Genomic DNA, 25045 nt, shown 5'->3' on the forward strand with positions numbered 1-25045 from the left:
CCCAGTCCCAGCAATACCTGCCTGAACATCTCCTCAGAGGAGCAGCGACAGCCCCACAGCCATAAAACGGGCTCAGGCTGAGGGTTCATGGGGGCCAGTGAGAGCATCATAGCCCCACCATCAGCCAGGGACCCTGCGTCACTCAGGCAGGAGGGCTGGGGGCAGGGACTGCTCAGCGTGTCCCAGGAAATCGGGGTCTGTGTCCATGATGGAGCGGGTGGGAAGTGGCTGGGGAAATGGAGTCATTCTCTGAGACTCTCGCTAGGTTGTCATAAGATCCAAGACACCAGCCAAATGGTGTCACTGGTCATCTGACACAGCTTGGGGACAGAGCCTTGGGAAAGTGGCCGGGGGAAGGAGGGCATGGGGGGTGGGAACACAAGGAGAGGTTGTCCATCTCAGCTGAGCAGCTACAGCCTGAGTCCAGTCCAAACTGTCACTTCAAGTGCTTCTCCCCCAGATGTGGATCCTCTGGCCTCTCCCTCCCTGTGACCTCTGTCCCCTCCAGTCAGCGCAGGGAGCTCCATTTCCTCTTCCCCCTGGATAGAGAACCCCAGGTCATGGTCATCGCTGTTGTTGTTACTGCTGGCCAGGCTCTGTCCTGCAGCATCTCCTGGGAGCCTATTGTCCACCACATGAGGAGGGCTGAGTTATTCCCATTTTAGAGACCGAAAAACCTGAGGGGGCGAACAGGTATGCAGCTGGAAGGCAGCAGAGCTGGGGTGTGAGCCAGTGGGCCCGGGCCGAAGGAGGAGATCCACCCTCAGACTGAGTCCTTCCACTCCCTGGTCTGAAAGAAAGGCCTTAGAATCACTCACCCAGTACCAAAGCCAACTGGAAATAAAGAGCATCCTAGAAACAAATAAACCTTTGTGTTGGGTGGGGTCACTCCACATCACCTGGACGAAGTGAGTCTGGAGCCAGGTTTATCTGGTTTCTGGCAGCCTTCCAGAAAAGGAAGGCTAGTTGTAGTTTCCCTGGGGAAGTCCGGACAGGCAGGAAGAGCGGGAGCCTGGCCCCCTCCACATTGGGAAAGCCCTCAAACAGGAAGGGCCTAGAACGGAGAACTGAGAATTGGCAGTAAGGGGTGATTTCAGGGAGTGGAAGAAGGAATTAGAAAAAACAAACAAACAAACAAACAAAAAAACCCTGGCAAAAGGGAAGTGGCTGGATAGGAAGGCACGTGGGGATGAATTTTAATGCAATCAGAAAGCTGTCATAATGAAACGAGAGGAGTATATTCAGACGTCAGGAGAGAGGCAGGAGCTGCGGCTCCAGCATCTAAACCAGGCTCGGTGCAGGACCGGCTTCTCTTCCTTTCCTAGTTCCTTCCTGGGTGGAGATGTTTGAGCAGGAGCGTCAGGGATGAGCAGGGGGCAGGTTTTCACTTCTTTGTCTTCCTGGAAATCCCATTTAATTGGAGCCTTTAAAAGGGGCTGTGGGAGGGGGAGCACCTGGCCGACCTGGGGAGCAGAATTTCAAGGCTCTACTGAAGGCTTCCAAACTCGATTCACTTCATGTAAATGCTGCTGTGCTTCTGGGAGTTAAACGTAAGCCCTCGGCCCTCTCGCCTCTGTCTCTGCCCTCTCCTTCTGCCTGGCTCTTCTCTCTGCTCTTTTTTTTTTTTTTTTTTTGCGGTACTCGGGCCTCTCACTGCTGTGGCCCCTCCTGCTGCGGAGCACAGGCTCCGGACGCGCAGGCCCAGCGGCCACGGCTCACGGTCCCAGCCGGTCCGCGGCATGTGGGGTCCTCCCGGACCGGGGCACGAACCCGTACCCCCTGCATCGGCAGGCGGACTCTCAACCACTGCGCCACCAGGGAAGCCCTCTCTCTTCTCTTTGTTTCTAGTTCATTTTCCTCTGTCTCCGCCATTTCCCCTCCCTTTCTGCTTCGAACCCTATCTCCTCCTGTCCCTCCTCAGGAGGAAGTTTCACCCCTTCCACTCCCTCTGTCTTCCTTCCGCTTGCTCTCCCAGTCTCTGCTTCCCCCAGCCCAGAGCTTGGAGTTGGGGATGCCTGGAGATGGGGCAGGGGCGTGCCCAGCCCTGCCAGCGCCTGAGCCGTCAGGCGGAGCGCCCAGGCTAGGGCAGGCTCCGGGCCCAGAGCTTTGGCTGAAGCCCACCCATGTTGGAGGTCCAGGCTGGCGTGCCCTGATGCAACATTGGTCACAGGAACTGACAATGATACCCCGTGGGCATGGAAGGGGCACCTCATCGCTGAGAGCTTGCCCAGTGCTGAGTGCTCCAGGCTGGGGGTACCGGCAGGGCGGTGGTCAGGCCTTCCTGAGGAGGACTCTGCGGTGGCTTGTGAAGCAGGGCAGGGCCTGGAGGTTTCCTCCGCTTCGCTCCAGACCTCTGGTCAGCCCCTCGTCTCTATGTGAACTCTCCTGGCCGTGTGAGTGACGGGGGTGCTCTGGTGCAGGAGGTACCAACCACCCTGAATCCAGGAGGACATGGTCCTGGAGTGCCCTTGCATTCTGTGGAAACCGTGAACACATGGCCATTTGCAATTTTGGGGTGGGTATTTCTGCAGTCTTGGCTGTGTGTGTCAGTTATTGAAGAGTCAACAAGCATCTAGAGGGTGTCTGCCACCACGGGGACCCTGTTCCAGCAGCTATGGCTGCCTAACAACTTAACCCCAAACGGAGTTGTATAAAACAACCATTTATTATGCTCATGGATTCTGTGGTCAGGAATTCAGACAGGGCACAGCTTGGAGGGACTGTCTCTGCTCCAGGATGTCTGGGCCTCAGCTGGAAGACTCACAGGCTGGGGCCTGGAATCATCTCAGGACTCATTCGCTCCATGTCTGGTGGCTGATGCTGGCTGTCAGCTGGAGGCCTGAGTTCCTTTCCGTGTGGACTCCCGGTATGAGCTAGTTGGGGTTCTTCACAGCATGGTGGCTGGCTTCCACAGAGCAACCATGCCCAAAAGGGAGAGCTGAGAGTGGAAGCTGATCCTTTTTTATGACCGAGCCTTTGAAGGCAGCTCGTGTCACTTCTGCCATTCTTTATTGGTTAGAGCAGTCACAGCCCCACCCAGATTCAAGGGGAGGGAACTTAGAACCCACCTCCCTGGGAGGAGTGAAAGTCACACTGCAGTAAGAGCTTGTGGGATGCTCTTATGCTCAAATCCACACAGCCTAACGTGATCCCTGTCACCCTAAGCACACATCTGAGTGCTGTCAACAAACCATTTGGTACTCAACACAAGCGTGGGGGCGAGGCTGCTGAGGGAGCCCAGTCTTCAGAAACAGGCCCTCCAAAGTGCCCAGGGCTGAATTTCGCAGCATGAATAGGAAGGGGCAAGAGGAGGGAGCGCCAGATGGAGGTAAGAACATGTGAGGCAGAAAGGAGGTGTGCTCCTGAGACTGGCATAGGGCATTCATTCATTCATTCCATAGCTCAGTCCTGCAGGCCTACTATGTGCCTGCTACCACTGCTCCAGCAGAGGCCTGGCCTCTTGCCTCAGGGAGCATAGATTGAGGGGTGGGGAGCTAGACAGAAACCTACTACTCAGTCAAAGTAGTAAATACTTGTCCTTTGAATTTTGGACCATGGGAAAGGCTGAGACAGAGAATAAAGAAGTGGAAGGAGGGGCTTTGATGAGAAAGCAATATTTAAACTGAGACCTAGCATTAGAGGATTCAACTTCGTGATGTGGAGGACACTCCAGGCAGAGAGAACAGCATATGCAAAGGCCCTGTGGCAGACTTGCCAGTTGTAAATTAATTTTGGTATCTGGGGGTGAAAGTGGCTGAGGAAGATAGTTTGTGTCTAAGAGGAGGGAGGAAGAGAACGTAGGGCTGCCCATACGACCTGTGTGCCGGTGCCTGCCAGTGGCCCTGCCCCTCAGTGTGAGGTCTGCTCTCTAGGCAGGAAGGGGCAGAGTCGCTGCAATCCTGCCCCCTCTTAGACCCAACCCCTCCTACCTCCCCTCCCCCTCTGGCCTTGCCCTCCTCTCCCCGTAACCCCCTCACCCCGCGTCCTTCCTCCCCTTCTAGCGGTGCCCCACCCGCCTCCCTCTCTTTGTTTTCCCTCCCCCTCCTGCTGTGCGCCCCCTTCCCGCCCCCTACCCAGCTCCTACCCTTCCCCTCCGTAACCCTTCCACCTCCGGCCGTGCCCTCCCCCCGGGCCCGACCCCGCGCAGCCGGGCCCCCGGCCCGGGTAAGCATCTCCTAATTTTGTTCCAGAAGATAGAAAACTCTTTGTGGGCATGCTCAACAAGCAGCAGTCTGAGGACGATGTGCGCCGCCTCTTTGAGGCCTTCGGGAACATCGAGGAGTGTACCATTCTGCGCGGGCCAGACGGGAACAGCAAGGGTGCGTGGGGGCGGGGCGGGGAGTGGGTGGTGCGAGCAGGTGGGCGGGGCGAGGCCGCGGGTCTCCTGCCAGCCTGACGGCAAAGTCCCGAGCCGTCTGGGGCTGGCCCCGTCGGGCAAGCGGGGTAAGGCTGCTTGGAAGGGGCGAGGCGCTTGGGCCTGCGGGGATGGAAAGGCCGCGATGCAAGTCGCGGGGGACGGGACCACTTAAGGGTCCTTGGAAGACTCTGGCCGGTCCCGGTCTTTCTCTGCCTCCTTGTGTGGCTCTGAGTTTGTCGGTTCTCTCTCACTCTTTCTGTGTCTCACTCTGCTTTCTTCTGGGAGGCGCCCTCTCCCCTCGGCCCCTCCCGTGCCCCGTCTTTCAGTCCTCCGCTTCTCTGACCTTCCTCTGGGCCCTGGCGCCGTGGCTCAGCCTCTCCCGTCCCCCCAGGGTGCGCCTTTGTGAAGTACTCCTCCCACGCCGAGGCGCAAGCCGCCATCAACGCTCTGCACGGCAGCCAGACCATGCCGGTGAGTGCGGCCGCCCCTGGGGAGTTGGGAGGGGGGAGGGAACGGGGCAATGAGGGACAGAGACATCCCGGCCACCCCACGCATCCGCGGGGCCCCGACAGCCCTCGCGCGCTCGGCCACAGGATGCCAAAGGCTTGCGGTGCTCACAGCCTCCCCATGAGACCGCAAGGCACTGCCAATATCCGCACTTCTAAGACAAGGACATTGAGGCCCAGAGATGTTAAGAAAGTGGCCCAAGGTCACCCAGATAGAAAAAGCCTGAGGTGGGGGTGGGGGGTTAAGACTCCAGACCCCTGGACGAAGGGTTGGTGCTTGTCACCATGCCACCTACCCCGCCCCCATAGCACCCCGTGGAGAGGACTGGGTGGGCCCAGGCCAGGGAGCAGAGGCGGTTAGGGCTGGTGGGCCTCACACACAGTCCTGGCTGCAGGGAGCCTCATCCAGTCTGGTGGTCAAGTTCGCCGACACCGACAAGGAGCGCACAATGCGGCGAATGCAGCAGATGGCTGGCCAAATGGGCATGTTCAACCCCATGGCCATCCCGTTCGGGGCCTACGGCGCCTACGCACAGGCAGTAAGTGAGGGCACGGCAGGGCGGGGCTGGGGGCCGCAGTTCTCCGCAAATCCTAGGAAGCACTGACTGGAACAGGGAGAGAGGTTCAGTGTCCTGCTGACACCACACCACCCCCGCCACCGATCATGGAAGGGTGTCCTCAGGCCTTCTGGTTACTCCTGGCAGGGGTCCTTTGAGGTGCCCCAAGCCCTCATCCCCTACACCTCCTCTGTAGTCCTCTCAGTCCCCAGCTCAGGCCCCGGCCCATCAACTTCTTTCTTCCACACTGGGGCGGGCTCTGCCAGCATCTCCCCTCAGCTGCCTCTCAGACCTGTAGCCCCACATGGGTGGCACTAAGGTAGGCCAGGGTTCTGCTTCTAAAAATGCAAGCTCCCCTCACTTGTTCAGCAGGGTCCAAACTTGGCCACTTTCAGCAACCTCCCCCATCCCCACTCAGCTCTGTGAGAACCTTGGGGTGCCTGAGGTTTTATTTGTGATTCTCCTGTAGCTTCTACCCTACAGACTCCAAGTTAGGACCATTTTGAACAGACACCCATTCCAACTTAGTTCTACAGAGGCTCATCCAACACATCTCTAGAGCCTTGGATGTCACATCTCCATGAACGACAGGACTGACTGGTGCCCATGGAGCCAGTCCCCTTCCCCCACCTTCTACAACTTTAGAGTGCCAAGGACCTTACTATTACTTTTGAACACAGTTTCCTCTTGGGGGGCGGGAGGGGGGTGGTCTCTAACAGCCACTGAGAGCTAGGGCAGGTATGGGGAAGGCATCAGGGCTCCCTGGGGGTGGGGGTCAGGAGATGTGTCTGAGCTCCCTGGGGTGCAGGGCCTAGGAGGCTGGTCTCTGGGAGCTGAACCCTTTGGTGGGGAGGGTCGCCCCCCCGGAAGCGCATGATATTTTTTGCACTCCCTCTGCCCCAGCTGATGCAGCAGCAAGCGGCACTAATGGCGTCAGTCGCACAGGGTGGTTACCTGAACCCCATGGCTGCCTTCGCCGCCGCCCAGATGCAGCAGATGGCGGCCCTCAACATGAATGGCCTGGCGGCCGCACCCATGACCCCAACCTCAGGTAAGTGGGCAGGTACCAGCACAGGGCCTGGCCTGGCAGGAAAGCAGCTGGACCCACATCGGTACCTTTTGTTTGGCCAATTTTGGCTACCAATGGACCATCCTGTGTCAAGAGCACATAGTGTCTGGGCCCAATGCAGGCCTTATCCTTGGGCAGTGTGTCTCAAAAGTGTTCTAATTCCTGAGGACCCATGGGAAGATGGGATGTGGACCCCTGATGTCTGTGATATGATTTCAGAGTGGTGAGAATTTCACTCAAATTGTTTAGCCATATCAGGAAGCAATTCATGTTGATCTCTGGTGTAGATATCTGGAAAGAAATTGACATGAACACATCTCCCTTTGAGGTTTGAAAGGGAAAGAGCCCTGCCCATCCTGTGACCCCTGGCCCAAGCACAGAAGGAACCCCATTTTTTCATTTCCCTTTAACCCAACCTAGATTCACTGACTTTTTCCAAGACAGCTTCACAACAAGCAAGAGAGAACTGTAAGAGTTACTAAAGGACAGAGGGGTTGGAAACAGCTCCGCTTACAAAGCATGTTTTTAATTGGATCCTGGCTATTGCTCAGTTCAATGATTCTCAACCAGGGCAATTTTGCCCCTCCCTCCCAAATATCTGGCAATGTCCTGGACATTTTTGGTTGTCACAGCTGAAGGGGGGCGGTGCTACTGTAATCTGGTAGGTAGAGACCAGGGATGCTGCTAAACATCCTGCGATGCACAGGACAGCTCCCTACAAGGAATGTGTGGCTACAGATGCAGTAGTTTCAAAGTTAAGAATCCCTGTCTAGCCCCAAGGGCTGAGCGCTCATTCACCAAGTTCCCTTCGCTATCTGCACTCAGGCCATAGCAGCAGCCTTCCTGACATCCAGGAGCTATTCCTTTCCCAGCTAAAAGCTATAAAAGACTGTGCCATCTCTAGCCCCAACTTGAACGCCACCCCAAAGCTCTGATCCCCGATCTAGGGACGGTCCTGATGGCCTCAGGTCCTTATCCACAGAGACACCCTGCTTCCTACATGAAGAAGAAGGCCTTTCCAGCCTCTGGGGCCTCAGTACAATCACCATGCCATCCACACCTTGTTTCCATCCACCTGGTGTAGGGAGGGCACAACATATTGTCATCTGACCCCAGCTTTACCCCTGCCACAATGAGCATTACCACTGTCCTAAGAGGAGGAGGCCAGGCTGTCTACTTTCTGTGGGAATAGGGCTGAGTCTGGACTCTGCAAAGGCCTTTCTCCCTCAATGCAAGGGAACACCACAGTTAAGACCTCCTCCACCTGAGTATCAAGACTTACTCATAGGGAGGCAAATCAGCCCCTCAGTGATCCAATTAGGATAGCAGAGAGCAGAGCCATAGCTTAGAAACCCCTTGGTGGCTAGACAAAGACCAGTCCATCCTGACTTAACTGGGGTGAGCACGAATCATTGAAAAAGACTAAAGGAAGACCAAATGTGGTCAAAGTCAAGGGCACTTAGAGGTCTATGTGCTGCTGGTCCAAGGTCAAGCAGTCAGTGGTAAGAGAAGTCTTTGTGGGGTAGGTGAGATTTGGACTCTGACGTATAGATATAGTTGGGATAAGTAGAGTCATTACATATAGGGAGATGATAACCCAAGGCCTGATTCACAGATAGGATTGAGTTGATGTGTGAGGTCCAAGCCCATCCCCAGGTCCTTGGAGCCAGCAGGGTGGAGCTCCATGGGTTGGCCTTCATCACCTTTGTTCTGTTTGCCTCCCCTTCTCCACCCATCTTCACCTCTGGAACCAGGTGGCAGCACCCCTCCGGGCATCACTGCACCAGCCGTGCCTAGCATCCCGTCCCCCATTGGGGTGAACGGCTTCACTGGCCTCCCCCCACAGGCCAATGGGCAACCTGCTGCAGAAGCTGTGTTTGCCAATGGCATTCACCCCTACCCAGGTAAGAACATGTGGTAGCCCTTCCTTCCCCATGCAACACACTCCTCATCCATTCTGCCCGTGCCCTTGCTGTTATAACAGGGAATGTGTGGCTCCCTGCCCTCTGTTCCTTGGTGGAACCCCAAATGTGATCAGGGAAAGCCAGCCTCCTGCCTTCCTTCAGGGAGCTCCTGATGGAAGAGAAGACAGATCCCTGGGGGTTTGTCAGTCTGATGGGTGAGGAAAAGCCCATTCCTGGGGCTCCCTCAGGGGAAAGGAGAATAGATGAGTTGTCCAGCTCATCTAGAGAGAGGCTAATAGCTGCAAATTACTTGAGAGTGAATTTGACCCAAAAGAAGTGAGGGGATAGAAGCTAAAAGAATAATCATATTTAGTATTAAATAGGAAAAGCCTCTTTGGGGAAGGAAGTGGAGGTATATAGATTGGCAGCCTGGCTAGTACATACCAGTTCGGTCCCTTGGTGCAACCGCGGTCAGAACTTTGGACAGTTCCTGGGTCCTACCTTCATGAATTCTGGCACACAAGAAGATCCAGGAGGCCTGTTCCTGATTAACTTTGCTCCTCTAAAATTTAGCAGTTCTCCTGTGGTAAGAGTGTCCAGTTGACTTTAAGCAGCTCATCTCCCTGGTCTTGAGGACTGGAGCTGGGAAGCTGGGCCCAAAGCCCTAGAGTAGACTGGCAAGAGGCAGTGTAATAGCAACGAGGAGAATGCTGTCCTTGCTGGAGGGCAGGTGATGAGGTCACAGAGTCCCCATAAGTACTAGTAAGTGCCCAGTCTATGAAAGGCGAAAGGGGGGTGGCCCAGAAGGAGGGCAGGACATGGGCCTATCTCCTGGGAGGTCAAAATCCAGTCAGGAACATAACATGCATCAACAGAACAATGAGGCAATAAGGCAGAGTAGACTTTGGTCAAGAGTGAGTGTTCTCTGATTTGAGATGCCTAAGGATTCCAATGAAGGAAGAGTTCTTTCATTCTGTAGGCTGAGGAGGCCCAACAGAGCCTCCTGTGGAGGCGCTCAGATCAAACATTAAGTACGGATGAGCAAGGAGCACGCTGCTAGGGAGGGCCTGTCCTGGCAGGGGCAGGGTGGGTAAGGAGGTTGGCCCAACTGGGGCAGCCTCGGGGGGCAGAGTAGTGCTTCCCACTCTGGTCGCCCATCAGAATCTACTGTGTGGCTTTGTAAAACCACAGAAGCCCAGAGATTCTGATTTCACTGGAGTGAGGCCCAGGCATCCATAGAATATAAAAGTTGTACCAGCAGCAGAGTAGAAGCTGAGTGTGCCAGAGGGAAATAGAGGAGAATTTCCTGACTTTGAACTTGGAGTTGTTCATGATCCCATCTCAGTGCTTTTCCCACAACTCACCCCTCACTGCATAGCGAACAGACCAGAGAAGCCTAGAGAGTGAAGTGACAGGGCCTGGAGGGGGATCTGGAGTGCTGCTTAATGGTGAAGGCTCCAGGCTGGGAGGGGCTTGGCAAGCTGGAGGTGGGAGAGAGCCCCCCTATCTCAGGTTCTTGGGCTTCTCCTCACTCAGGCTCATGGGCTGGGAGATACAGTCCCCAGCACATCTGGGTGGTTTCACCACCCCCTCCCTCGCCTGCCCACAAGCCCATCTGGGTCTCTGGATTTTGACAAACCTGGTCCTTCCCCACCCCTACCAGCATCTGTGAGCTATTTCCCTCGTGGAATTTGGAAATGTTTCTCTCCCCCATTTGTAACAATCTGTCACATCCCATAAACAGTCCCCTGCCAGAGCAGGAGGGAGGGATGGAGGGAAGGGAAGGAAAAAAGTAGTACATTAAAAAAATGAATTTCCCATCTTTAAATGCAGAGTTTGGAGCTGCTGTAACAAGCGAGATCCTTCAAAGTGCTCATTCTTTGGCAGTTACTAATGAGGTCGTTAAGCAGCTAAGTAGAGAGGGGTCTCAGAAAGCTTTTCTCCACGTCCTAGCCCCAGGTAGCATCTCTGCTCTCCCCTTTACTCATCGGGATCATGCTGGAAGCACACAGTGTGGCTTTTACTGCCACAAAACGCCCCTGAAGGGGTGGCTCTCACAAATGGTAGGGACTGGTTATCTCTCGCCCGTGTCACGGTGTTTGCTGAGCACTTGCTACGATCCCGGCGCTGTGCTGGGGGAGCTGCCACAGAAGTCGTGCAGGTTATATTTTGCACAGGACACCGCAACTCTGCCCAGAGGAGAGACATCTTTTTTCTAATTGGCATAAAGGCATTCTGTGGCTGAGCAGCTGGGTAGCCCAAGAGGACAAGCAAGATGTGGCTGTCCCTCCAGGGAGCTCAGGCTGGTGGAGGAGTCAGGCGGAGGGAGCAGTAGGCCACCTGCCAAACGCCACCACTACTGCTACCTCACCACTGGGGGCTCCAGTGTCCACCGTGGGGGAAATCGAGGGATAGGGTTTTGTCCTGGGCAACCCCAGGCGGGAAGGAGCCCGCATCCTTACCCATCTTCAGCTCCCCACTCTGGGCAGTGCCCTCCTGGGCCCAGCTCACCTGCTACCATCCACATGCTCTCTAAGGACCTCTGCCCCAGGACCTTCCCTTGTCCCCCAGAGACCCAGGAGCTATTGTTCTAGTGTAATGTTACTGAGAGGTTCAGGGAAGAGAGCTCAGAAGGGAAATTTGGGGATTCTTCTTGGTCTGCAGGCCCCAAAGCCTGGCACTGCCGTTTAGCTTCGCTGGCCTGGGTCACCGGGCCGATAAGCCTGGATGGTTTCCTTTCTGCCTTGCTGTGTTCACCAGCTTGCCTCAAATGTACTGAGGCTGGATCTGTCCCCACCCATCTCCCTGGGCCCCCAAGGCCAGCCCACTCCCACTTCAGTCATCACTGCCCTTGATCACCAAAGGCAGTGCCCACCACTGGTCTGTGCTGCAGCCAGGCTTTTGCCCACCACATCTGCAGACACAACAAAGGCAACAGAAGTGAACCAAGAAGTCCAGCTTCTCTGGGTTGCTTGCCAAAGTATCAGCCCAAGGGCCCCCGCGCACTGGGCAGTAGATGTCCCACTCATGAGATCAGGTGTTAGAAGGTCCTTGGTCTTCTTGTTCTTTGGTGTCTGTGGGCACCGTGGGGCAGATCTATTTGTGTGGTCAGTTCTACTAAGGGCATGCCCAGGAATGAAAGACCTCTGTGCCTCGTGCAAACTCCCTAAGAATTTGGGAGGGGGTCCCTCTGTTTGAGTAGGCATGGGTGGCCCAGGAAGAATGGCAGGATGAGGCCTCCATGCCCTTTCTTTTGCCTAGCTGGGCTCTGCCCCTGAGTCCTGCTAGGGATAAGTGAGGAGGAAACAGCCTCCTGATAGCCTCTAGCACCCTTGCCCGCTTTCCCACAGCCCTTCTCCAGGGCCAGGTCCCTCAGGTGTCTCCCCACAAGCCCCTCATGGTCAAGCCCTTCTCTGGTGTCTCCTTCCCTGCCCTTCCCAGCCTTCTGCATGAACCACACCTCTCACCCCTGACCCAAGCCAGTGGCAGGCTGCATCCCCCAACCAGGGGAAACAGCTTTCCACCCTACTAAGGGCCCCAGGCTGAGGAAAGGGGAACCCCCCTTCAGGGTTCCTGCCTCAGATGCCCTGCCCCAGGACAGAGACCACAGTGGCTGGGGAGGCAGTGCAGCTACAGCCTCATCTCCAGGGGTGTGGTGGGAGAGGAGCTGGTTTGGGTAGGCATCGCTGACCTCTGCCCCCTTGGCTCCCCTGCAGCGCAGAGCCCCACCGCCGCGGACCCCCTGCAGCAGGCCTACGCCGGAGTGCAGCAGTATGCAGGTCGTTAGTATCCACGCGTCCCCTCGGTGGTCCCCCGGCTGTATGCACCTCCCCATGCCTGGGCACCAGTGCCCCCTACGCAGCCAGGCCTGGGCCTAGCACTGTGAGGGAGGGGGGAGCAGGGCAGGACTGGCCAGGAGCTGTGGTAGAAGGAGGGAGTGTTATACTGACAGAGACCCCCCCCAACCCCCGCCGGGCTCCCTCCCCCTCTGCAGGTGCCCCTTGGCCTTCAGGCAGAGCTTACCTAACCCTAACCCAACACGGCAGTGGTGGGTGGTCCGAACGTGCGATGAGTTGGTGAGCCAGGCTAAGCTTTAACCTTGCTGTGAAGTGACTCATCTTTGAGGCCAGATTTCCCTCCTCCGTGGTGCTGCCAGGGCTGGCTTGTCCAGGAGCACCAAGCCTCCCAGCAGCACTGGGGTGAGGCCGGAGCTAGGTGTCAGTGGCTCAGAAAGCACCGATGCCTGGGTTTGAGGGAAGGGAAGCAGTTTCCATCCCTGCCCCCCACCAGCCATACACAGGCAACAGGAGTGGGGCCCGAGCAAGGAGGACAGGGAACAAGGGAGGATAGGCAGCCAGAGGTAGAAAAGAGGAGGGGCGAGCAGATGGCCTTGGGTCACTGAATGGGAAGGTGATGAGCTACCGTAGGAAGCCCAAGGCCAGCTGTCAGCCACGCTTCTCTCCCTCCCCCAGGCTCGGCAACACACAACACACACACACACACACACACACACACACACACACACACACACACACACACACACACACACACACACACCACAGTCATCCCTGCTCGGCAACACACAACACACACACACACACACACACACACACACACACACACACACACACACACACACACACACACACACACACACACACACACACACACACACACACACACACACCACAGTCATCCCTGCCCAGCCAGTGTCCTGCTGTCTGGCCTGGTCAGGGTCCCTCCTTGCTGTGTTTAGGAGCCAGCAGTGTCTCCCCTGAGGCTGACGGAGCTTCCTGGCACCATGGGGACCTGGATAAAGCGGGCTTCTCACATCTGGAGTCCAGGGGAAGCTGTCTCCTTCACCTGCTGAGCGCCCCTGAGCCCCTCTGGGAGCCAGGCCAGGCGGAGGAGGGGGCTAGCCGCTCCTGTCCCACCTCTGGCCCTTTCCAGTTGAATATAGAAAGCATCAGATTTGTTCAACTCAGCCCTCTGCCCCTGGGGAACCACCCGCTGGCAGGGTCCCAGAGGCCAAGCTCACACCTAGGGGGGCTCCCGTCTCCCACACAGGCGCCATCTGAGCGAGACTGAGGGTATGTGGCCGGAGTCAGTCGTGGCTCAGAGAAGGGGGAACCTTGTGGGTTCCAGGCGGTGTGGGGCGATCCTCTCCAGGGCATTCTGATGTTTTTGATTATCCGTTATTATCCACACGTGGGTTGTCCATTGCAGATTAAACTCGCCTCCCGCATGCACACACCAGCGTGCGCGTGCACACACGTACACACACACACACACCAGCGCACATACACATCTTCTAGTCTTCCCTTTGCCGCTTCTCCTTCATGACTGCTGAAAACTGGCTTTATCTTAAAAATGCATTTTTTCGCTGGTCTGCTTTTGCTGCTCAACACTGAAATTTCTCTCTTTCTCCTGCCTCTCACCCTGTCTCTCTCCGTGTCACTGTCGCTGTCTCTTGCTCTTGCCTCTTCTCTTTGGCCCTCCAGCAGCCGCCTACCCTGCTGCCTATGGTCAGATAAGCCAGGCCTTTCCTCAGCCACCTCCAATGATCCCCCAGCAACAGAGAGAAGGTGAGTCTGCCAGCGGGGCTCCTACGCCTCTTCCCCCCTTCTCTCCCCAAAGAGGCTGCTCGCCTGGGCCTTTGGCAGGGGTGTTCCGTTGGCAAGGTGACCACATCTGCATTGTGTTGAGGGTGAGAGGAGCTGCGGGACGGTGAGAGGCAGCGCTCTCCAGTCCAAGCGCGGAGGTGCACTGTCACGGGCAGCTCTGTAAACCCAGGTGGAGGGAGGTCAGGAAGGTGGGGTCCCGGAGCAGGCAGGGTCCAAGAATCTCCCCTCCCTCGATGGGCAGCATTTGTCCAGTGGCAAGGAAGGGGAGAAATATGAATGGTCATGGCTGGGGTGGTGGGCGGGAGTGGGGATACCAGTTCATCAGGGACAGAGGTTGTACTTTCCAGGTGAGAAGGAGAGTCAGCTGGAGCTCCCAGGGCAGGACTCCGTGGGCAGGTGAGGGGATGGGGTGCTCCAATGTAGGCCTAGTGAAAGACGGGGATCCTGGAAAGCCACATCTGGAGGCCCTGGTGTGAACAGCAGGGCAGCAAGGCCAGTGGGCCTCGGGAGGCTGGAACCTCGTAAAGAATCTGGGTCCTCCCATTCCAGAGTCCGGAGCCCCGCAGGAGCTGGATAACAGATCCACGCCCGGGGATGCAGGGATGCTCACAGAGCTCGGTTTGATGGGGTCCTGTCTCTCTACCCCGTGAAAAGGGTCAGCCTGCCAGTGAGGCCACCACACCTGCCCATGTAGCCCACGTGGCCAGAGGGTTCCAGTGGGTTCCATATCGCTGGCTCGTAGCCCCTGCGGCAGACTCTCCCAGACCTGTGGGATGCGGGCTAGTCCTGGAAAGGACCCCGGGGTCTGCTGGTCCAAAGCCCTGTGGTCAGACAGGCCCCGAACAGGCCCCAGAGCCTGGATGGTTGAAAGGCTGGTTTTTGAAGCAAACCCTTCTGGGTCTGACTCCCAGCTCAGCCCCTCGTCTCTCAGCCTTGGTGTCCTCACCTGTAAAGTGATGATCATTCCCTAGAGGGGTGTGAGGATCAGACTAGCTTAAGTCTGCCTTCCAGACTCCAGCAGTCGCCTGCGGGTTTCTCACTATGCACACAGCCCTCCCCTCACCAGTGTGTCACCCTCTCCGAAGTTGTACGTGAGGCATTATCTTAGTTCACATGCACCAGGCAGCTCCTGAGACCTGTGTCATCACCTCCCTGGGCCCATGAGGATGAAGCTGCAGGAACCCAGAGGGTGCACGGTGAGGCCCCCTGCTCACTCCTGCAGCCATGCTGCAGCTGCTGCAGCTCCAAGTCACGCCTGGGCCCATTGGTGAAGTGTGGGTGGACGATGGCCCATCAGCCTGCCTCTGCCAGATGGTCCCCTCACTGGGCTGTGGCCCTGGAGCCTGCCCTGCCCCCTCCCTCCTCCCCCCATTGATGCCTTCCAGCACCACATCAGTCAGGTCAGGGCCACAAGCAGTGGGTCCAAGAGTCCAGCATTGCCTGTCCCAGGCCCAGAGCAGAGAGCTGTGCCCAATGGCCCTTACTGCTCTGTCACCCCACTGGCTTCAGGCTGACCTGCCCTCACCTCGTAGTCAGTGCCCTGTATCACTCTGGCCTGTGGCTCAGAGGTCTCTAAACCCTGCTACACACACACACACATACACACACACACACACACACACACACACACACACACACACACACACACAGCTGCAGGTCATTGCTGGTCTGACCAACACATATGACAGCCCCTACCACTGGCCTTAAACACAGTCCCCACCATCTGCTTCCTGCCCCACCCCCTACCTCATACTTTGTACCAACCCATGAGTCTAGCTCTGAACTCTTTCACATACCTTCTCTCCATCTCCAAGCAGCTTCAGCTACCCCCACCCCTGTGCCCTGCTCTCTAGAGCTGACCCTGTGTGGCCAGTCCCCACTCCAGCCTCCCATCGGGCGGGAGGATCTCCCACTGTTGTCTCCATCCTCCCTGACTTCGGTGCGCTGTGCGAGCAGGCCATGGGAAGCAGTGAGATGTGAACCTAGATCCCTATAGAAGCGCGCTGCATATAAGGGCGAGCTCATGGTGCTGGAAGTGGGGTCCTCGGGGAAATCTGTGGGGTCCTGAAGGATGAGGACTCCCCTCCACCATGTAGAGATGGGGAGATGGGCATTTGAGGCTGGGAGAACAGCAGGAGCAAAGGCATGGGTGCTGCAAAGTCTGCGGTGAGCCTGGAAATGGGGTGGAGACAGGCTGAGAGTGGGTTGGAGCCAGACCAAAGCCATGTGCAGCATCGCATGAGGCACGAACAAGAAGGCTGTGTTCCTCCAGCTGTGCCAGTAGTTAGCCTCTTTTCACCGTGGTCACCTCCCCTTGTGTCATGCCATTGAAATACCAGGACACACTGGTTGCCGGGCAGGACCCTCCTTCCAGCTCCCTTGTCTTTGAGCTGAGCCTGAAAACAGATGCCTGAAGGCCCTGAGGCTGTCTGACCACAGATCAGCCCAGGTTCCTGTGCCAGGGGCTGCAGTGTGGTCCAGGGCAGTCACTTTCTGTCTCTGGAGCTTCATTTCACCATTTGTCAGGAGTCTGGTTTGGACCAGATTGATCTCCAAAGTCCTGCAGTTATGCCATCTGGGTGCTCTGTAATCTGGGAATTCGGGTTCCGGGGTAGCCCCAGTAGGACAGTGTGTAGGCTCACTGTGGAGAGGTGAGGGGCAGGGGGCTGGGAGTCCCTGTGGGGCTCAGCCGCACACCATGCTGATGGGACTGAGCCTAGAGGTTCTACGCTCGAAGGCTCCTTGTGTCTTTAAGGAGAACAGAAATAACGTCCACACAAAGCAGCTTGCAGAACTTGAACTTGTAGGGAGGGCCCCAAGTTCAAGGCGGGTGTCAGCGTAGGTTGGAGGGGTGGGGGAAGTCTGGAAGAGTTGGGATGGGAGAGGAAGGGAGGCTCGTGCTGGGGGAGGGGAGTAGGAGGACGGGGGGGGGCGGGAAGGCAAATGCCCCTGCCCCTAGAGAGCACCCCCTTCTGGCTGGAGAGAAAGCTTCCCAGACCTACCTGAGAAAGCGCCTCAGACTACAGAATATGGGCTCTGGACTCAGGGAGCCCCAGGAAGGGAGACAGTGTGGGGAGGATCTGGGTGCGACCCTGGAGGAGGTGTGGATTAGATGAGGCCTTCAAGCTGGTTCCTGCTGCAAGGGGACTCACATCTAGCTGGGGACACATTCACAGAGTGTGAACCAGTGAGAACCTGCCATGGTTGGAGGGGAGGGGGTGGGGGCAGGGCCACCAGAGCTTGTGGAATCCAGCCCTGGGACCCCTGGCAGTGGGTGAAAGAGCTCGCTTGCGCCGGTTCTGAAAGCGCCGTCAGCTGGCAGAGCCAGCAGTCCAGGGAGGGGAAGCCGGAGGCCGGGGATGGGCAGATGGTGCAGGACAGGGACCGGGGCCGAGGAGGTCATTGGTTCAGAGGGAGGCTTTGGTGGTCAGAGGACTCTTAGCTATCAGCTGTGAACCTCAAGGGGGTGCAGATAGATGGAGGAAGTTAGGAGAGCGGGAGGGGAAAGGAGAGGAAGCAAAGGGCAGAGAGATTCCAGAGCTGATGATTTGCTCCAGAACCAGGTGATCTGGCAGCATCACGCCTCCCAGAGAACCAGGGTGCTGGTTGTGAAAGCCACACAGCAGCCCACATCGGTGCCTTACAGTCTTCGCTCTTAAGCTCCTGCCTAGTTTCTACCAGCCTCTGATCAGCACCTCGTTCTTATCCAACTCTTAGCAAGTGCAGCTGTTTCCTCTGCATGTCCTCCATAGGCTGGAAACAAACATTGGAATGTCCACACTTTAGAAGGTTAAGTTATCTGTGGCATGCTCTATTTTAGATGGCAGGAAAAAGACGAAGGAGCTTGGAGAGATTTCCCATTCAGAGTTAAAACTGAGCATTTTGGTCATTTAAAAAGAAACATGTGAATCTTCAGCTATCTGCAAATTACAGAAATCCAAAGACGTCAGCGGGGTTCAGGGTTTCTGGGGCACTGAGATGAATGATAGGTAGGTAGAGAGAGAGGAGGGCACAGACTATGGAGGCAGACAGCCTGGGTCTGGGTTCATATCCTGGCTCCATTGCCTACTAGCTGTGTGACTTGGCAGGTGACTTAACCTCTCTGGCCTCAGTTTTCTCTTCTGTGAAGTGAGAATGACAACAGCCTCAGGGCTGCTGTAAGGATTAAGTGAATTAACATCCACGTGAAGTGTGTAGAGCAGCCTGGCATGTAATTCGTGCTACAGAAGTGGCAGGGCTGTTACTGCTGTAATGAAACGGGAAGACTTACACCATAAGGCTCGTGGTACCCTGGCTTGGGGGTATCCCATCACGGAGCCTTGCAGTGAAGCCCCTTCTGCTCACCTAGCTTGCTGGAGGAGGTGGGGTCAATCTTGGTTTCCACCTCCAAGATCAGGGCTGACTTTAAGGTTCGGGGTAGCAGAGGGTAGGGCCGTTGGGGACCAGATGGGAAGCAGGGGCTGCTGGCCACGAGGAGGATGGGGATTCCAGGCCCCAGAGTCCTGCCTCTGGGGGCTGAAGCCAGGCTTCCAGAGGCCCCAGCACCACAGGCATGGCTGCCCCCAGGGCAGCTCCCTCTGACGTCCCCTGAGCAGGGTCCCAGCAGGTCTCCCTACCCCTGCCTCTTCTCAGCATCTCCCCTCCATGACTGATCAGGCCTTGGCACGTTCACCCCATTCACTGGTTGACTTCACCCCTGGAGCCCTAGAGTTGCAAGGCACCCTGTTATGGACCCATTTTTCAGAAAAGGTCACTGAGGCGCAGAGAAGTTCCGTGACTTGCCCAAGGGCAGAGCGGAGACCAGAGTTCAGACCCGGGGCTCAGCAGCCCCCCGCTTTCCGTGGCCACTTTTGGATCTTGAATGAGACTCCCCCTCCTAACCTCGCCCCCACCCCTCCCTGCTGCCGCTGCCTAACTCGCTCACCTCTCCTCTGTCTCTCTCTTCCCCCACCCCGCCATCCCTCCTCCCCCGCCCCCCCCTCACCGCAGGGCCCGAGGGCTGTAACCTGTTCATCTACCATCTGCCCCAGGAGTTTGGGGACGCTGAGCTGATGCAGATGTTCCTCCCTTTCGGTAATGTCATCTCCTCGAAAGTGTTTGTGGATCGGGCGACTAACCAAAGTAAATGCTTTGGTGGGTAAAGATAACAAACCAACTTCACCTAGGACAGGGTGGTGCTCGCACCAATTTACCGGTGTCCAACTGCTTTTAACCTGCTCCTTCACATCGGCCCCACCCCCCAAGTGCTCCCTGTGCCCAGCCTCCAGCCTCCACCTCTCACCCCTCTTCTCTCTTCTGTTCTTTTGGCTTCTTGGCTTTCTCTGCCCACCCCCCCACCCCATCCAGCCCCCCTACCCCCTGTCCCAGTCCAAGAGATAGTCTCTCCTCCCAGGCAAAAAGTTGCATTCCCACCGACTGAGAAGGGGAAGGGACCCACCTTGGGCAGGGGTGGAAGGGCAGGGAGCAGAGCCTGGCGACACCCATTCTCCCAGCGCCCCTCTCCTCTCAAGGCCACAGTGGCCCCGGGGTAAAAGCCAGGCATGATCCTTGGGGTGGGAGGTCCGCCCAGCCCAGGCCCCTACCCCGCCGGCCCCTTGGCCTCCTCTGTCCATCTCTCTGTCCTGCCCCTGACCCCGTTCTCTGTCTACCCTACTCTTTGCTCCCCTCCTGCCATCCAGTGAACCCTCCTCCCCCTACCTACCCCCTCAGGCCACGAGAGCCAAATTGTTGAGGAATCAGGAAGAGGAAACTGGTTCCTGCCCTCAGGAAGCCTCAGGTCTGAGCTTAGATGAAAATCACATCTATTCAACAGCAGTGAAATCAGCGAGGCACCAAGTAATGGAGGAAGGAGAAAGGCAGGTGGATGCAAACAGACAAAAAGGAAGGGGAGGAAATTCCAGGCAGGGGGAATGGAATGGATGAGGGCATGGGGGCTGGGATGAGAAGAGTCAAAGGTCAGTGAACGAGGAAGCAGGAGGCTTTGGGGAGAAAGGAGGGTTCAGGGGAGACCAGCTGTGAGGGTGGGCCTGTGCTGGGGAGGGTTTCAACCATTCAGGTGAAGATGCTTCAGGTGGTGTGATAGGTAGTGGAAGATGGTGGGAGTAACAGGATGAAGTACTTCTGGTAAATTCTCCTGGGCAGGGTGTTAGATAGGAGACAAAGGACTTGGGAGGATCTAGGAGTATGGTTATCATATAAAACACAGGATGCCCGGTTAAATCAGAACTTTGGATAAACAATGGATACATTTTTAGCATACGTATATCCCAAATATTACGTGTAATATGTCCCATGCAATATTGGGGATATACTTATACTAAAAAAATAATTCATTGTTTATCTGAAATTCCAATTCATCTGGGCATCCTGAGTTTCAGTTTGCTTCCAACCTCCTGGAAACCCACCTCATCCCCCCACCTCTCCTCTCCACTCCTCCTTAGCCCCTCTCCCACCTCTTCTGCCTCCATGGGAGCTTCTTTCTGGGGCCAGACCCACTCATGATTCCCCAAGGATTGAGGAGTCCAGTCCCCAGAGCTGAGTCAGCCAGAGGCTCAGAATCTCCAGGCTGACCCCCAGATTCTGGGGCTGTGAGGACAGAATAGGATCCTGCTTTGGCCAGGGAACCTGGGTCCCCCCTTGGGTGTGGGGAGGGGGAGAAGGTACAGAAATGCAGAAGCACCAGGAAGCACATGTTAAGGAGATTCCAGTTTGGAGACCAGGAGGGGCTTCCAGGACCAGGAGGGGCTTCAGGGTGGAAAGCATGTTCCCCAAGGCAGTCAAGATCTTTGCACATTGTCCTTTCCCCTCTGGCAGCTGCCACTGAAAATCTGTGGCATATCAGTGGCACAGAGTTGCCCCAGCAGCTCATTTCTCTGGGGGATGGGAAAACAAGGCAAAAGGAAAAGACCAGGTTGCACCCCTCCACTGTTTGACTGGTGTTTCTTCTGACGAATTACATTATGTATGTAAAAACGACAAACTGGAGATCAGCTGCCTTTGCTCTCTAAGTAAGCCTCAGATGTTCCATAAATCAGAAGAAAACTGTGAAGAGCCCAGAACATGCTGGGCCCCGGGGCTGGAGTGCGTTTGACTCCCTGGAGTCAGCCCCGGACTACCCTTGCCATTAGCTCCTTCAAGTCCTCCAGCAAAGGCTTTCGCCCTGCTGCTTCTGGGAGTCCACGCCCACCTACCTCTACTCTGGCTCTTTCCTCTCTTCCTGAACAAACGGCTAGCGCTGAACATCCACTGGCCTTGAAAAAGGACAGGCTCCCGCCAAGCTGGCTGGCCCAGTGGCTCCTCCTTCAGGCTCTTGGGTTCCCTCCCTCGCTCTGGCAGCCGAGCCTGTGCAGCTCTCCCCAGCACGCACTCATGGGCAAGTTTACTCTCTGGGCCTCAGTGTCCTTATTTGTGGAATGGGGATTTCAGCAGTCAGCTCTCAGCAGTGCTGTGAAGGTCATACGAGATGGTGCATGTGAGGGACCTGGCCAGAGCGGACCCTCAGGAGGTGCTAGGGTCCCCTTTATTCCCCAAAGGAAGGGCCATTTTTCTGCACACGTGGTCCTCTGTTTAAGTGAACTCCTTAAAGGCCCCGCGTGCTCTTTATAAGCATAAACAGAATCTTTCAGAGGCCGTCGTGAACATATGTGCAGCACAGATGGTTTCTGCATTGGAAGACGGGCTGGAGGGCCACCAGGAGGGCATCCTACCTGCACAGCCTCCCACGGTCTGGAAGGCAGAAACCTCGGGAGTGGGAGGAATGGGGCAGGGGCTTCTGGGAGAAGGGACACAGCCCTGGAAACCGTGAACATGGGAGATGGTGCCTAGAGCCTTGCTGAGGGGGGGCCAGCAGGGGAGATGCTCCTTGCCCTGACTGCTAGCCAGTTAACAAAACTAGTTCAGGAAGAAAAGTTCCTTGAGCCCGGAATCCTTCCCAACCCCCAGGCTTCCAGAAACTCAACCCGAAGGCTGGGCTTCTTCCCTCCTCCAGGACCCTCTCTCTCCCTTTACACCTCCACCCTAGACAGCATCTCCAGCCGTTTTTATCTTTCTCCCATCTCTTCCCCACTTTGCTCGTATTTGTTCTTTTGTGGGGGGAACTGCCACCCACAGTTCGGCTATCTTGTCCCAGGAGGAAGAGAGGCGTTTAGTTTGCCCACCCTCTTTAATCTGGGGGAGAGCAGTATAACAGATGCACCATTCACGCATTTGAAAACTGCTCTGCTGACAGCTCGATTTAGTCATCAGTCAGAGAAGTTGGTAGGGAAGGGATGGGCCAGGAGGGCATGAGAGGGGGAGGTGGAAAGATGACTCACATTGATTTCCAACTACGGATAATCAGAAATCTCTCCTATGTGTTTTCGCCCATAGATTAATACATAGATGTAGGTTATGTTGCCCTGGGCCCATCTCTGACCAATCTCATCCGAGCTCACATGCTACCACTCTTGGGTACACTCACATGCGTGTACACACACCCCTCCCCCATCTTTGATGGTGCATGGCCTCCAGAGAAAATGCACACAAATGCAGGAAGGAGAAAGAGAAAAGAGGCCGGTGGAGGCAGTGTCTGGGGCGGAGGTAAAAGGGCCACCACACAGGGAGAGTAAGGGAGGGGTCACAGGCAGGCCCAAGGTACCACAGACAATTAACCGAGAAAGCAGCTTTCTACATCAACGGAGTCTGTCCACCTATCCCTTATATATCTAATGGCCGTTTGGAGATGAGCACCCCAAATGAAGTGCATTTGCAGGATTGCCTGGGAACTTCGCCAAGCTTAGTTTCATATATTTTGCAGGATCTAAGCCCATTTTACAGGAGAAAAAGCCTTTAAAGTCAAATAAATTCCAGGAAATACTAGGTTAAACAAAGACATAAAGAAGAGAGAAATTGGTGTGGTAGAGGGATGTTTTTATTTGTTAATGTGCCATGAACTGTCCCAGAGGGGCCTGGTTGTAAATTTGCTTGACCACCAAAGGCCCTTTCTCAGGGAGCACCTTTTAGGGCCATTTTTGGGAAATGCTGATGTAGTGTAGTCTATAAGGAGATGCATTCGAAGTTCCAAAAGGTGACTTCTAAATCAGCTTTGGGAACCTAATCCATTCCCACCTGGGAACTGCTTGTTTCAGAAGGTGACTGGGAGCCATGGATGGTTCTATATCCTGTCCTGGGATATTGGGAGGAGTGAACACGTGAAAAGCACTTCTGCAGTCTGTAGTACACGGAGAAGGCGCTTAGCTAACTTTCGCTAATAGGGTCAATTTGTACTATTATTGTTATACCATTAGTAGTGTTACGAGGGATTCACATCAATGGGTGCGTGCTTAGTCCAGGGCAAGAGCCCCTGCTCCCAGGGTGGAGTTTTACTAAATGAAAGGATGGTGCAGACGGCCCCTGGGAGCGAGGTGGCTGGTTAATGTGAGCCGGTGTGGACTGGCCCCGGTGGCGGTGGCCACCCGGAGCCTGGCTGGGGGCAGCCTCGGCAGGGACGCAGCGGGAGGAGGGGCGGCGGGGACCCTGCCTCTGCCCTGCCCCGCGGCCGGGCGGCACTCGCGAGGGGGGCGGCCGGAATCGGCGGCGGCGAAGTTCGCTCCGTGGCGCCTCCTCTCCCTCCCCTCGCACTCCTCTCTCTCCCCAGGCCGGCACCCCGTGCCCTCCCGCTGCCAGGCCCCCTCCTGTCAGGGAGGACAGTGTCCAATAAACTCCTCCACCCGCAGGTGTGTCCGCCCTCTCCCACCGCAGGCAGGGGCTGAGGTGCCGGGGCCGGCGCGGGTGGGGGGCGGGCGCCTCTCCGAGCCCCGCCGCGCCGCGGGCGCCCCGCCTGGGGGAGAGGGCGTGCGGGACAGCGGCGCCGCCCAGAGCCGAGGTGGAGCCGGGGCGGCCCGGCCCGGGGCCGCGCGGGTCGGGGAGCCGGGAGCCTCAGCAGCGCCCGCCGCCGGAGGGTCCGCAAGCACGCGGGCAGTGTGGGGGGGGCACTAGGCCGGGACGGGGGCGGGGGCCCCGAGGGGGAGGAGCCTTGAGCCCCGTCCCCGCCCGGAGGCGCGGCGGGAGCGGGGAGACATCGCCGCCCGCCCCGCCCCGCCCCGCCCTCGGCCCCACGGACCTTCTCCGCCCCCGCCCCCTCCCGGCCGGGGCGGCCCCGTGGAAACCCAGGCCCTCGTCCCTCGTGTCTCGCCAGGCTTCGTGAGCTTCGACAACCCGGCCAGCGCGCAGACCGCCATCCAGGCCATGAACGGCTTCCAGATCGGCATGAAGAGGCTCAAGGTGCAGCTGAAGCGGCCCAAAGACGCCAATCGCCCGTACTGAGTGCAGGCGGGAGCGTCCCCCGGGGGAGACCAGGACTCGCACAGGTAACCGGGGTCGGCCGGGGCGCGGGGACGGGGGGTTGGGGAGGTTGATACCGGACGGACCCGCCGCCTCCCCTGGCCTCTGTGGGCCGGACGGAGCCTCGCTGTGCCTTGGACCCGCTGCGCCCGGCTCGACCTGCTCCTCGCCCGGTGCCTAGGGGGCAGGCGCAGAGCTGTGGTCACCCCGTCAGAAATGGGTATGACCATCCCCCTGCCGCAGAGCTAAGAGGAGCAGGAGTGAGGGAACCGGTCTGAGAAGGTCTACACCGGCAATTTTGTTTGCCAGAAAACCCTGGGGTGAGCAGATGGCAAGCTCAGGGCTGGGAGAGTTTGGGGGAGGAGTAGGCCCTGTGGGGAGCTGTAGGCCTGTGCTGGGGCCTTCTCCCAGACTCCCTGGCTCTCCCCTTCCCAGCTCTCTTGCCTGAAGGGCTGCTGGCTTTTAGACACTTGACCTCTTCACCCCTTCAATTCCCCGCAGCTCAGTCTGGAGAGGAGGGACAGGACTTTTCAAAGGGAACTTTACCAAAAAACAAAACAGGGTGGGACAGAAGGTGAGGAGGGTGATGGTATGGGACTGGGGCCACTTACCCCGCCCTCTTTACAGAGGCCATGATGAGTGGGCAGGTGTCACCTTTCCCTCCTCTGTCTGGGTCCTGCCTTACAGCTGAAGGCACAGTCGGCCACT

At 57.0% G+C, this 25045-nt stretch overlaps 1 protein-coding gene across 50 annotated transcripts in view; it reads left to right on the plus strand.

Annotated features, from left to right (window-relative positions):
* Positions 1–25045, plus strand: part of CELF4 (CUGBP Elav-like family member 4) — a 299281-nt gene that overhangs the window by 264380 nt on the left and 9856 nt on the right. For 3 of the 50 annotated variants that reach the window (XM_060310646.1, XM_060310651.1, XM_060310647.2), the window contains exons 4-12: positions 4191–4319; positions 4749–4828; positions 5259–5402; positions 6324–6471; positions 8244–8393; positions 12110–12175; positions 13895–13978; positions 19007–19150; positions 24192–24363. In XM_060310646.1, coding sequence (XP_060166629.1) covers positions 4191–4319; positions 4749–4828; positions 5259–5402; positions 6324–6471; positions 8244–8393; positions 12110–12175; positions 13895–13978; positions 19007–19150; positions 24192–24319 — 1073 coding nt within the window. In that variant the 3' untranslated portion in view covers positions 24320–24363. Of the gene's footprint in view, positions 1–4190; positions 4320–4748; positions 4829–5258; positions 5403–6323; positions 6472–8243; positions 8394–12109; positions 12176–13894; positions 13979–19006; positions 19151–23651; positions 23731–24191; positions 24364–25045 lie in introns of all 50 variants that reach the window. The other 47 variants (XM_060310636.1, XM_060310641.1, XM_060310640.1 and 44 more) reach the window with 27 other exon arrangements.

This window comes from Globicephala melas, chromosome 13 (genome assembly GCF_963455315.2).
Source record: "Globicephala melas chromosome 13, mGloMel1.2, whole genome shotgun sequence".
In the NCBI taxonomy this organism is placed as follows: domain Eukaryota; kingdom Metazoa; phylum Chordata; class Mammalia; order Artiodactyla; family Delphinidae; genus Globicephala; species Globicephala melas.